Below are 12752 nucleotides of genomic sequence, written 5' to 3' on the forward strand. Positions count from 1 at the left end.
GGATATGGCGTTACTCGAAAGGGTTCAGAGGAGAGCGACACGTCTGATAAAAGGTATGGAAAACCTTTCATACGCTGAGAGATTGGGTCTCTTTTCTCTGGAGAAGAGGAGACTTAGAGGGGATATGATAGAAACTTACAAGATCATGAAGGGCATAAAGAAAGTGGAGAGAGACAGATTCTTCAAACTTTCAAAAAATAAAAGAACAAGAGGGCACTCGGAAAAGTTGAAAGGGGACAGATTCAAAACGAATGCTAGGAAGTTCTTCTTTACCCAACGTGTGGTGGACACCTGGAATGCACTTCCAGAGGACGTTATAGGGCAGAGTACGGTAATGGGGTTTAAGAAAGGATTGGACAATTTCTTGCTGGAGAAAGGGATAGAGGATTACTGCACAGGTCCTGGACCTGTTGGGCCGCACGAGAGCGGACTGCTGGGCATGATGGACCTCAGGTCTGACCCAGCAGAGGCATTGCTTATGTTCTTAATAAAATTAATCAAACAAAGGGACCACAAATTGTAAACATGAATTACAAAACAAAACAAAGACTGGTACAGGGACGAAAGGGAAAGAGGGGAAAAACTACATTATTGAGACAGAAAAGTATAATTGGGAAAGGACATTAGGGAGGGAAAACTTAATGAATGGCGTTATGCCGGTCAAAAACTGCATGTGAGGTGATTAAATTTGCAAACGATACAAAGTTATTTAGAGTAGTGAAGACGCAGGAGGATTACGAAGACCTGCAATGTGACATAAACACGCTCGAGAAATGGGCTGCGACATGGCAAATGAGGTTTAATGTGGATAAGTGTAAGGTGATGTATGTCGGTAACAAAAATCTTATAAACGAATACAGGATGTCCAGTGCAGTACTTGGAGAGACCCCCCCAGGAAAGAGACTTGGGGGTACTGGTCAACAAGTCAATGAAGCCATCTGCGCAATGTGTGGTGGTGGCAAATAGGGCAAACTGAATGCTGGGAATGATTAAGAAGGGGATCACGAACAGTTCGGAGAAGGTTATCATGCCGCTGTACCGGGTCATGGTATGCCCTCACCTGGAATACTACGTCCAGCACTGGTCGCCGTAAAAGAAGAAGGACACAGTACTACTCGAAAGGGTCCAGAGAAGAGCAACTAAAATGGTTAAGGGGCTGGAGGAGTTGCCGTAGAGTGAGAGATTAGAGAAACTGGGCCTCTTCTCCCTTGAAAAGAGGGGACATGATCGAAACATAGACTTAGTAGATAAAGACAGGTTGTTCACCCTTTCCAAGGTAGAGAGAACGAGAGAGCACTCTCTAAAATTAAAAGGGGATAGATTCTGTACAAACGTAAGGAAGTTCTTCACCCAGAAAGTGATGGAAAACTGGAATGCTCTTCCGAAGGCTGTTATAGGGGATTCAAGACAAAGTTAGACAAGTTCCTGCTGAACCAGAACGTAAGCAGGTAAGGCTAGTGTCAGGGCCGCCGCGTGAGCGGACTGCTGGGAAAGAGGGACCACTGGTCTGATCCAGCAGTGGCAATTCTTATGTTCTTATGAATGTTGTGCTGCCAACTGGGAGAGACAAAAAGAAGGAGGGAGAGAAATGCTGCACCCGATTGGAGAGAAGGAGGGAGAAGGAAGACAAGGGAAGGGAGAGAAAAGAGAGATGCCAGACCATAAGGATGGGAGGGAGGGAAAGGAAGGAAAGGAAATGGCAGACCATGGAGGGGAAGGAAGAGATACCAGGGAATGGGGGTGAGGGAAGGGAAGGAGGCAGAGATGCCAGACCAGGGAGAAAGGAGGTAGGGAGGGAAAAGAAAGAGAAGTGATACCAGAGCATGGAGAGAGAGGGAGAGATGGAAGGAAAAGAAAGGAGAGCGATGTCATGGCATGGGGGAAAGAGAAAGAGACAGAGATGTTAAACCCTGGAGTTGGGTGGGATGGGAAGGAAGGAAAGGAGGAAAAGAGAGATGCTCCTGCTATAATTGGTGCCAATATTGTCCCCCCTTTATGAAGCCGTGTTAGGCTTTATTATCACCAGTCACAGCGGTATTAGCTTTGACGCTCAAAGGATTCCTATGCATGTCGGAACTAATACCGCCGCAGCATCATAAAAGGGGAAATTAGTTTGGGTGCTTGCTGAAAGCCCAAACTCTTTAAATATTGATGTGGAAGTATTTGGTTCTTTTAAAAACGTAACCGAATTGAATATAGAGAAGTGCTCACCTGAAGCTGCCTTAGTGCCCTAAGGCTGAGAGAGGTTCAGCATCCTCCAGTGCCAGTAAGATAAAGCGGTAGGAATGGTTCCTGCCAACAAAATGGTGAACTCTGGGGACTAACCATTCCCTTCAGGGTCCTGAGCCTTGGCGGTTTCACAAACTACAAGGATTTGCCTGTTAGGGCTGGTTAGCAAAGCCTGAGACTAAGTTGGCAACAGTAAAGTTGGCATATTGAATTTAATGTTTTGTGACTAGAAAATGAAGCAAATAAAGCTCAGAAAAGAACTTGTGCAGAACAATTGGACTATTGTATAGTGCAGTGGTGCTTGCTCCAGTTAAGCTGCAAAAGAGAGCAGGCCATGGGGATGCCAGGGAATGAGCCAGGCATATCAATGGAAGAAAGGCAGGACTGGCATGGTTGCAGTGGAATAGGGAATTAAAATGCCCCATCTTGCATTCATAGAGCTTAGCCCAGTGATCTACTCAATTAAAATATCCAATGGTCCATCTCGCTTACAACAGTGGCCAACCCAGGTCACAAGTACTGGTAGAAACCCAAAGAATAGTAACATTGCATGTTACCAATCCCCATGTCTGTCTCAATAGCCGACTATGGACTTTTTCTCCAGGAACTTGTCCAAATCTTTTTTAAATGCAGTTACGCTAATCACTTTTACCACATTCTCTGGCAATGAGTTTCAGAGATTAACTATTCTTTGGGTGAAAAAATATTTCCTCCTATTATGCTCCTATAAAAGCTTTTCCATGTAATTTTATGTAGGTTTTGATAAGAGTAAAAAAAAGATTCACTTGTACCTGTTTTACACCACTAAGGTTTTTGCAGACCTCAGTCGTATCTCCCCTCAGCTATCTCGTTTCCAAGCTGAAGAGCCCTAACCTTTACAGCCTTTCCTCTGACAAATAGACTTTAATAGTTTTATGATGTAAATGTATGGGAAGATACTGGTCCACCTAAAGTCCACTCCCTTGCAGGGCAATACCTGGGAAGCTCAACCAGAAGGTGTATTTCAGCCAAGGGAAATATAAACTTAGGTTTGAGTAGACAGGAAGGCCCAGAACTGGCCTTACATGTTTAATGTAGGACTAGTAAAGAGATTTACAAATGTCTCTGAGACCAGAGAAAAAGCTTTTAGATTGCAAACTCTGTGCACATTGTGGGGTTGATATTCCCTGCAGGTTAAGCAGCTCAAACCATGCTGAACTGACTGGCCACCAATATTCCATGATATTTAACCAGAAAGTATGGCTGAATATAGGCTCCAACCCCCATCGCAAAACTGGGTAGTGGATGGGGTTGGAAAGGAGCCATATTCAGTGACAGTGCCTGCATAGCTAAGCAGGAACAAAACTGCAGATATGTACAACGATGTAGGCGAATTTTATTGTGACAAGCAAAAAGGTTTTAATATATAGTTTGCTTGTCACAATAAAATTCACCTACATGGTTTGTTTGTTCCTGGCTGGATGAGGTTGGACCTCCCTTCTTTTGGTTCTGTTGCTCTGTGCATAGCTAAGCAACAAGGCACGACTGCCCAAAAGGTTATCCTGTCTTTGGCCACTTAGCTATGCAGATGCTGGCACTGAATATTGTCTGGTCTCTGCATAAGCTCTGGATTGCAGATGCTGATCCAATCCCCCTATCCAGTTCAGCCCCCAACGCACACCCACCCTGACTCTCTAACCATGTAACACCACTTCTCATAGATGCTCATTGGTTACCTGTATCCCATAGAATAACTTATAAACTCTGTCTTCTTACTTTTAAAGCAATGCTCTTTAAATCACCTGCATTTATATTCAAATCTTTAATCCCTTATTCTTCAACAAGAAGTTTACGGTCAAATGAACAACACTTATTAACAATTCCTTCACTTAAAATCATCAATACAAGAAGACAATTCATCTTTTCAGTTACTGCTCCACAAATCTGGAACTCGTTACCAATCTACTTAAGAGAAGAGATTAATGTTGATAAATTTAAAACAAATTTAAAAACATTTTTGTTTAAAGATGCATTTGATTAATTAATCTTCTTTTTTAGTCATTCTCGGTTTTTATTTACTTAATTTTTAATTCAACTCCTCCCCTTTTGTTTTTGCCTTTCCCCCTCTTTTTTATTACATTGTAGTTCATTCCCCTTTTCCCTGGTTTCTCTTGTATTGTTGAATGTAACATAACCTAGCATTATTGCATGGTAATGTTTGTATTGTTGTCTTTCTCTTTTGTTTTTGAAATTTTATTTTAAATATCTTTGTACATCGCTTTCAAATATGACTTAGCGTTTAATCAAAAATTTTTAATAAACTTGAAACTTGAAACTTGAGCAGGAGTGGGCCCCCCTCTGCTCCCTGATCCCTGGTGGTAATCGCACAGCATGGAAGGCTGAACCCTAGTGGTAATACCACAAGACTGCTGCAAGAGGTCTACGGATGCAAGTTTACATCCAGAACCAGAAGGGGAACCACCCTTGCCTGCTACCATAACACCACCAGGGATGGCTTCTGTGCAAGACTCAGGGGTTCTCAACAGAGGGGATGGGGGAGCATCAAAGGGGTGCTGAGTTGGAGAGAACACTGAGAGACCTGCAAAAGTGCTGGCCACCAGCATATGCCTGGTAATGCCTGAATATTCTGTGATCTGACACTGAATAACTATGCCTAATTTAGTCGTGTGTATTGCAAACTCCAAGGAACTTTAGGGATACTTCTGAGATAATAGGCTGTGAGAGGAACTGGTTCCTGCACATTTTCCTTTTTGAATCACACAATTAAAGATTTATTTTGTCCACTTTTGAATTGTGATCTTAGTTGAGTAAAGACCTTACCCTACCCCTGCAAATAGCCAACTGAAGTGTGCATGGATACATAAGTATCTTGCTATACTGCCCCTGTCCATATCTACATGTATATCGTTGAAAAATAAGTGATTTATGTGCATAAAACCTTTTCTGGCAAAAAAAAAAAAAGTTTCTAAAATTACCCCCAAGGTTACATTTCTGCTGCTCTAGACTAACACCTGGAATAATCCTGTTTCCCTTAATGTTCACAGATTATCGGCTCACACTGTAACCGAGAGGCAGCATACAGCCAAGGGATGAGGTGCCTGGCTGCAGAGGTCCTCTTTCTCTGTCTCTTCTCCAGGCTCACTTTAACTCAAGCTGTTGACATACCACCTCAAGGTAAGCGGCTTTCTTTCATTTGCACAGATTTAGGCATAGGCAACTGCCTAGGGTACCAAATGTTGAAGATGCCAAGTACTTGAGGGGGGAAAAAAGAGCCGCACCCTATTTCAGGGCCATCCACTGAAGAGAGGCACCAGCATGGCGCTCAAACCCAACACCTCTCCCCTGCTTTCTAGTACCAGGGGGACTCACTTGGTTGTCCAAACTCCCAAGTTAAAGTGCAAGATATTTGGGGTTTGTTCTGAGGCCACTACTTTCTCACCTCACTAGAACCAGGGGCTGATATTCAGCTGGTGGGAGGCAGCCCGCATAAGTGTTGTGGTTAGTACTGACCCTAATCAATACTGGGCCGTTATCATGCACTGTAGCCAGTTAATGCTGGCTGCAAATATCCAGCAGAGATAACCAGTTATCTCATGCTGAATGTTCATGGAAAAGCAATCTAACTGGTTGGTGGCCATTTCTAGTTGGTTAAATAGCTTTGATTATTAGGGGGGGGGGAGTGCGCAAGAATTTTTATAATGAAAGGCATGGGCACTTCTTGTTACTCCTCCGGAACAGCAAGTAGTCCTTGCTTTGTTATCCTTCGGTAACCCCTACTTACTATGGTATTACTTATCATGTCTATAGTGTTACAAGACGTATTCAGCACTGTACATATTATACCTGGTACTTTCTCTGCCTCTGTTGGGATCACAATCTAAGGTGTTTTTTCTACCTGGGGCAATGGAGGATTTCAATCCATTACACGAACCATTAGAGCAACGCTTCCTCAACTATCTTTAAAAATTAAAAGGCCAACTTTATGTAGTCTTGGTTAGGGTGCTGGTCTTTGACCAGAGGGCCACCGCTTGAGCGGACTGCTGGGCATGATGGACCACGGGTCTGACCCAGCAGCGGTAATTCTTATGTTCTTATGTAAGTCAGAAAAGGGATGTTCAACTGGGACTAAAACGGTTTGGGCTCTTCAGCTTGGAAAAGAGATGGCTGAGGGGAGACATAATTGAAGTCTACAAAATCCTGAGTGGAGTAGAACGGGTATAAGTGGATCGATGTTTCACTCCGTCAAAAATTACAAAGGCTAGGGGACACTCTGACACGATGAAGTTACAGGGAAATACTCTTAAAACCAGTAGGAGGAAATATTTTTTCACTCAGAGAATAGTTTAGCTCTGGAACGCGTTGCCAGAGGTTGTGGTAAGAGTGGATAGTGAAGCTGGTTTTAAGAAAGGTTTGGACAAGTTCCTGGAGGAAAAGTCCATAGTCTGTTATTGAGAAAGACATGGGGGAGTAGATCTGGGGTCATGTCTTCACCCTCTAGGTCTAACCACTAGCCTGTTCTGAGTAGTATAGGCTCCTGCTTTCCCAGAGACATACTGGCCAGGCTGTTAGGTAGTGAAGGGATCCTCCCTACAACCCATTTCTTCTTTCCCATTATGTCTGTCAGATGATGAATATCCTGATAGAGGATTTTTTGGTAGTGTAGCCCATTGTTCTTCCTTTCATGCGGCTCAAACAAACTATCTGAGCAGTTCAAACAGGGTCATGGCAAAACCAGCAGGTGAAACAATTAATCTGTCCCATTAACTAGCCTCCCTCAATGGCAAGGACCACTCTTCACATCAGTCTGTAGCACTTTGTCCCCCCATGTTGCTGGCTGGATTAGCGGTGCTGGAACTTGGTCCTTGGAAACGTTGGCAACGTACACTTCCTTCAGCCAGAAATGGAAAAACACTCCTCTCTTGGTTTTGGTCCAAATCCAGCATTTCTGATACTGTTCTTTGAACATCAATGACACAACGATCACTGGGTGATTCCCTTGCGAATTGCTTGGGGTCGTCCTTGCAATGGCATCAGTCCTCCAGGGCGCAGTTTAAATAAGCTCTTCTCACCTTTCAGCGCACTCACTCTCTTCTAACATGGAGGCAGATCAACCTTTCTGCCAATGGGAAATGGCTCCAGCACCTCCAAAATACTTTCTTTGAATTTTGCACTGCATCCTTGCAACTGATACACAGTCCAAAGGCTTGCTGGCTGTCCCTTCACCTGCTCCCTGCCAGAAAACACAGCTTTGCTCTGCTCTAATTGTTAAAGTTCCAAAAGGGAAACATTTCCCAAAATCGCTCTTGAACAATCTGGTCTTTATTTTTCTGCTTGATTTTAATGTCCCTGTTTGGATGCCATTTATGTAAGCCCCCTTCTTATTTAGGGTGCTAGACAATTGCCTAGACCATGCCCAGATAATGGCAGAAGAGGCACATAAAATATTTCATTGTCAAGACCAGGGCTGGGACCAACTTTTAAGCTGCAACTCACTCCAATAATATAGATTACACCAGATTTGTAACTTGAAACTCTCTTGGTTGATGAAGATGCAGCTCAATCAAAACATTTTCAACCTATATACACAGGAGATCATTTCTTCTCTCCTCTCCTCCAAAAAAGGTTTTTATAAAATAGAAAAGTTAGCAATTTCTACTCAGGGTAGGCTGATGGTATTCAGAAAGAAAAAAAAAATAATAGTTCCAAAATTAGCACAGTTTTTATCAGATGTCAAGTGCCTTAACTGTAATGGTCTGACACCAGTAACCTTTTATTCTATGCAAAGTCAATATTCTCAATGGAGAAGGGTAAATAGTGGGGTTCCTAGTGAAATACTCCTTCCTCCTAAATACCAAAGGTTCAAATTATTCAATCAACTACCTCCTTGGAATAATCTACATATGCCCTTAACAAGATAAATCTTACTTCGCTAGCTGGCACTCGTCATATATGTCATTCAAACAATATACTTCTCCAACCGTCTTGTTTACTATCAAAAAATGTTAAATACCGTATTTTTCGCTCCATAAAACGTACCTGACCATAAGACGCGCCCTAGATTTAGAGGAGAAAAACAAGAAAAAATCATTCTGAACCAAATTCTCCCTGCCAAGCTCTGCACCCAACCCTACACTCCTTGCCAAGCTCTGTACCCTGTCCCCCCTCCTTGCCAGGCTCTGTACGTTGTCCCCCCTCTGGTGGTCTAGTGGTAGGCCGGGACAAGAGGGATCCATCCCAGCCGACTAACAATTTTTTACACTCCCCAGTACCTTTTTTAATCATCCCCCTGTACTTTTAAATCATCGCCTCCATACCCCCCAGTACTTTTAAGTTTAAATCTTTTTTGATTAGAAATTCAAAATCATAGAATGCAAGAATATATTAAATCATCCAGCAGAGGTTACAGGACGTACCCCAATCCCATCCCCCCCCCCCCCTTTCCCTCTGTTATGATCAAACAATTTGTATTGGGAATAAAAATTACAAGCAGAACAGTATACAAAATACACAACACTGGTAACAAGATCAGAGAATGGCAATCATAATATCATCAAATATTCACAACGTTACAATATCTCCCACCCCCAAAAAGCAACAACCCCCTAAATCCACCCCCACCCCCATGTCAACAACACATCCATGTGGCATCGGTGCTGGAACTAACCAAGGCTTTGGTTCCTAAGAGGCCCCAGCCCTTGGAGGTAGGAAATGAGAGGTATTGAAACCCCAGACACAAACAAAAGGAAAAAAAAGGAAGAAAGGTCCATCTTTCACACTGGCAGCCCCAACCGTAGGACGGGCAGAAAAATCTTTCATCTCCGGGTCCCCCGGTACTTTTTTAAATAGACGACTGTCTTGTCCTATTTCCGCAGCGCACAGGTCAGGAGCAAGCTTTTTGCGCTCCTGCCTGGCCCCGCGCTGCAATCTGAATGGCTGCTGTGAATTCTTGAGAGTCATGCAAGAACTCATGGCAGCCATTCAGATATCGGGAGTACGGAAAGCTTGCACCTGACCTGTGCGCCGCTAGGGAGGGAGGGATACACACTGGACCACCAGGTACTGTACTATGATGGCGATGGCCTGCCGGCGGGTGTTTTAAAAGGTGCGGGGGTTAAAAATTGTATCTTTGCTCCATAAGATGCACCGAGATTTCCACCCACTTTTGGGTGGAAAAAAGTGCGTCTTATGAAGCGAAAAATACGGTATATTAAAGATGTGTTAAAGAACCACCAGACTTCATGGGGATCTCGATAAACGGAGGGGAAAAGCCTCAGACTCTTGCCTGTGAACTGCAATTAAATAAGCATTCAGGCTACACAATGGAGCTTCCTTATCGGCATAAAAAACCACCTCCTTCCATCCAATTCCCCCCCCCAAAAACAAACAAACCAGGAACCAAATTAAATTCCTTTCAATTTCAATTTTCAATTACTAAGAGCAAATTTAAAGGCTCCAATCTAAACGGGGCCAGCTAGGCGATGTAAGCATTTAGGTGCAACCATAAAATCGTTACCTACTATTGGAACCCCCCTGCATTTGGATGTGTGCTGTTGAGAAAGTGTTGTCAAAAACAATACCTAGGGCTCCTTTTACAAAGGCACGCTAAACCGCCGGACCTCTTGAGCAGGCGGTAGTTTTTGGCCAGCGCAGGGGTTAGCGCGTGATGAAAAGTCGCGTGCGTTAACCCCGCTAGCGCGGCTTTGTACAAGGAGCTCCTAATGTCTTTGTCTTAAACACTGATACTTATCTCTGATCCACTCTGTTGATCTGGGCCATCGCTGAAAACACAAACTGGGTTTGCTCTGCCCAAGCCAAAGCCGACAGTGGCCAACCAGCGTTTCACTGTAGCTGCGTCAGGGCTTTATCGGCTAAACTGTCAAATAGAGCAACAAACACACAACTGTAAAGAGCATAACATGTTCTACTTACTGCCAAACTTAAACTCCGTGCAACAATAATAAAAATAATAATGTATTTCTTGTATACCGTCAAACCAGTAAAAGGTTCTAGGCAAGATAAGGCCGAACAATACAAGAAAAGCTATTTCTAGAAGATACATAATGCGTATAGATTAAAAGCATTAACATTAGAACACTTAAGTTACAAATTTATCAAATAATTTTCTAAAATTATAGTAAGATGGAATTTCTAGCATAATTTTGCCAAACCAGGTATTCAATTTAGCTGCCTGAGATCTCTCTAAAAATATCTTAAAACGACATAATTTGACAGGAGGGTATGTAAATAACTGGACTTTACGTGTAGGCTTGTTTGAGTAATTTAAGGAGAAATGGGAAACAAGGTAACCTGGAGACATACCGAAAATTGATTTGAAGCAGATACATGAAAATTTGAATAAAACTCTGCGCACTGAAAACCAGAGAGTGGCCCATATTCAGGTAGGAACCAAATAATGCCAAGGAATATTTGCCCCCCTCCGATAGTCAGCACTTTTTGAAGCTGGCTAAATTAGTGCTGGCCACCCACATTGAATACCCAGGTTATCTGGTCAGGTGCTGGCACATGCAAAGTTAGGGCAGCTTTTTGTGAAGTCTTTACTAGTTGCCTCTAAGGTATTTGACGAGTGACTGAATTTCGCTGTTCTCCAGTTACAGTACCTTTCATGCCACCTCTAGCATAACCCAATTCCTGCCCCTTTTAAAATGCATTTCATGTGGGGGGGGGGGGGCGGGTGGAAGATGAATGCATTTTAATGAATCTTTTATACAGTCAGTACCTGCAGCCAGATGCTATTCACTATAACATGATAAAACTTATGATTTGTTGCTTTTGACTTTGAAGGTTTCAATAATCTTTTTTTTGTAAATGGACTATATTTGCTTTTAAGTGGAACAGCTCCCCACTATTACAGACTGGTCAACCACACCGATAGTGGCATTCGCTCTCGATGAAGACTTTCCAATCAAATGTGAAGCTAAAGGAAACCCAGAGCCTATGTAAGTCCTTATGCTATGATATCAAAGAAGAATGAAATGAGGATGAGGAAAGTGAAAGGACACAGGGAAATAAGTAAAAGTGTGTGAACTTGAGGAGGGGAATGAGACAGGTAGTAGAACAGTGATGTGAAAGGTTTAGAGCCATGGCATAGCTAGGACTCAGTGAACGCAAATGAGCCCCCCACTGGGTCTAGCTACTTACTCACCTGCCAGATCTTCCACAGCTACAGCATCAGAGATAGTGCCAACGGGTGCCTTTTCTTTACTTGGATGTCTTGCCGCCATCTAAAATGAAATAGAAACATAGAAAAATGACTGCAGAAAAGGGCCAAAGCCCATCAAGTCTGCCCACTCTACTGACCCTTTGCCTTGAATTTGTTCACCACCCCCTGCCTTTACATCATTAGAGATCCCACGTGAATATCCCATTTATTTTTAAAATCTGCCACGCTGTTGGCCTCAATCACCTGCAGTGGGAGTTCATTCCAATGATCGACCACCCTTTCAGCCACCCTCTTGGCCAAGACTGAACTCCTCATTTTTCCAACTAAACCCGCCTCTCCTCTTCCTCCATTCTCTATTTCTGTGGATAACGCTCTCATTCTCCCTGTTTCATCGGCTCGCAACCTCAGGGTAATCTTTGACTCATCTCTTTCCTTCTTTTCACATATCCAACAGACCACCAAAACTTGCTGCTTCTTTACAACGTCAATAAAATCTGGCCTTTCCTTTTGAGCACACTGCCAAGACCCTCATCCATGGACTACTGCAACTTGCTTTTCACAAGTCTTCTGCTAAATAAAGTGCCAGGTTTTGAAAAGCCGTCTGGACCCCTGGACTTGTCCTCAAAAGGAAATCCTATAAGGGACTGTGCCAAAGGCCTTATTACAATCCCAGTAGACTACATCCAGCAAATGTCCACTATCTAATTCTCTGGTAACCCAAAGAAATGGATGATATTTGTTTGTATGATTTTTCCTTTGGTGAAACCATGTTGCCTCGGATCTTGAAACCTGTTGGATTCCAGGAAACTCACCCTCATTTCCATGAGTAGCACCTCCATTACCTTTCCAACCAGTGAAGTAAGGTTTACCAGCCTATAGTTTCTCACTTTTGTGAAGAGGGACCACATCCGCTCTTCTCAATCCCACAGAACCTCCCCTGTATCTCTGAGCTCTCTCATGGATCCCATTTGTCTCAGCAGTGCTCTTTGAAAAACACCTACAATCTTTCTTTTTTTTTCCAGTTCTGCAAATGGGACCTTCAAACCAGCATCCACGAGGTTGAAATCCCCCATCTCCCTTTATTCCCAACTTTTGGATATCTATGACCAAATCTTTGTCCAACTTCTCTGTGTGTGTTGGAAGTCTGTAGACAACACTCTTTTCTCTAATCAACTTCATAGGTTTACCAGATTTTCTAAACAGAAAATCTGGACCTATGGCCCTGCCCCCAGGCCTGCCCTGTTCTAGCCGTTCCCGCCCCTCTACCTGCAACGAGCGAAGTCAGACGGCATTCGCACATGAGCTGGTGTGACGTGATGATGTCCACACATCACTCGTTGCC

The 12752-nt window shown here is 43.3% G+C and overlaps 1 protein-coding gene across 2 annotated transcripts in view; it reads left to right on the plus strand.

Moving 5' to 3' along the window:
- Positions 1-12752, plus strand: part of CHL1 (cell adhesion molecule L1 like) — a 126396-nt gene that overhangs the window by 27019 nt on the left and 86625 nt on the right. For both annotated transcript variants that reach the window (XM_033926532.1, XM_033926531.1), the window contains exons 2-3: positions 5274-5403; positions 11078-11186. In XM_033926532.1, the coding sequence (XP_033782423.1) occupies positions 5319-5403; positions 11078-11186 (194 nt within the window). In that variant the 5' untranslated portion in view covers positions 5274-5318. The remainder of the gene's footprint in view (positions 1-5273; positions 5404-11077; positions 11187-12752) is intronic.

Source organism: Geotrypetes seraphini, chromosome 17, assembly GCF_902459505.1.
Source record: "Geotrypetes seraphini chromosome 17, aGeoSer1.1, whole genome shotgun sequence".
Lineage (NCBI taxonomy): Eukaryota > Metazoa > Chordata > Amphibia > Gymnophiona > Dermophiidae > Geotrypetes > Geotrypetes seraphini.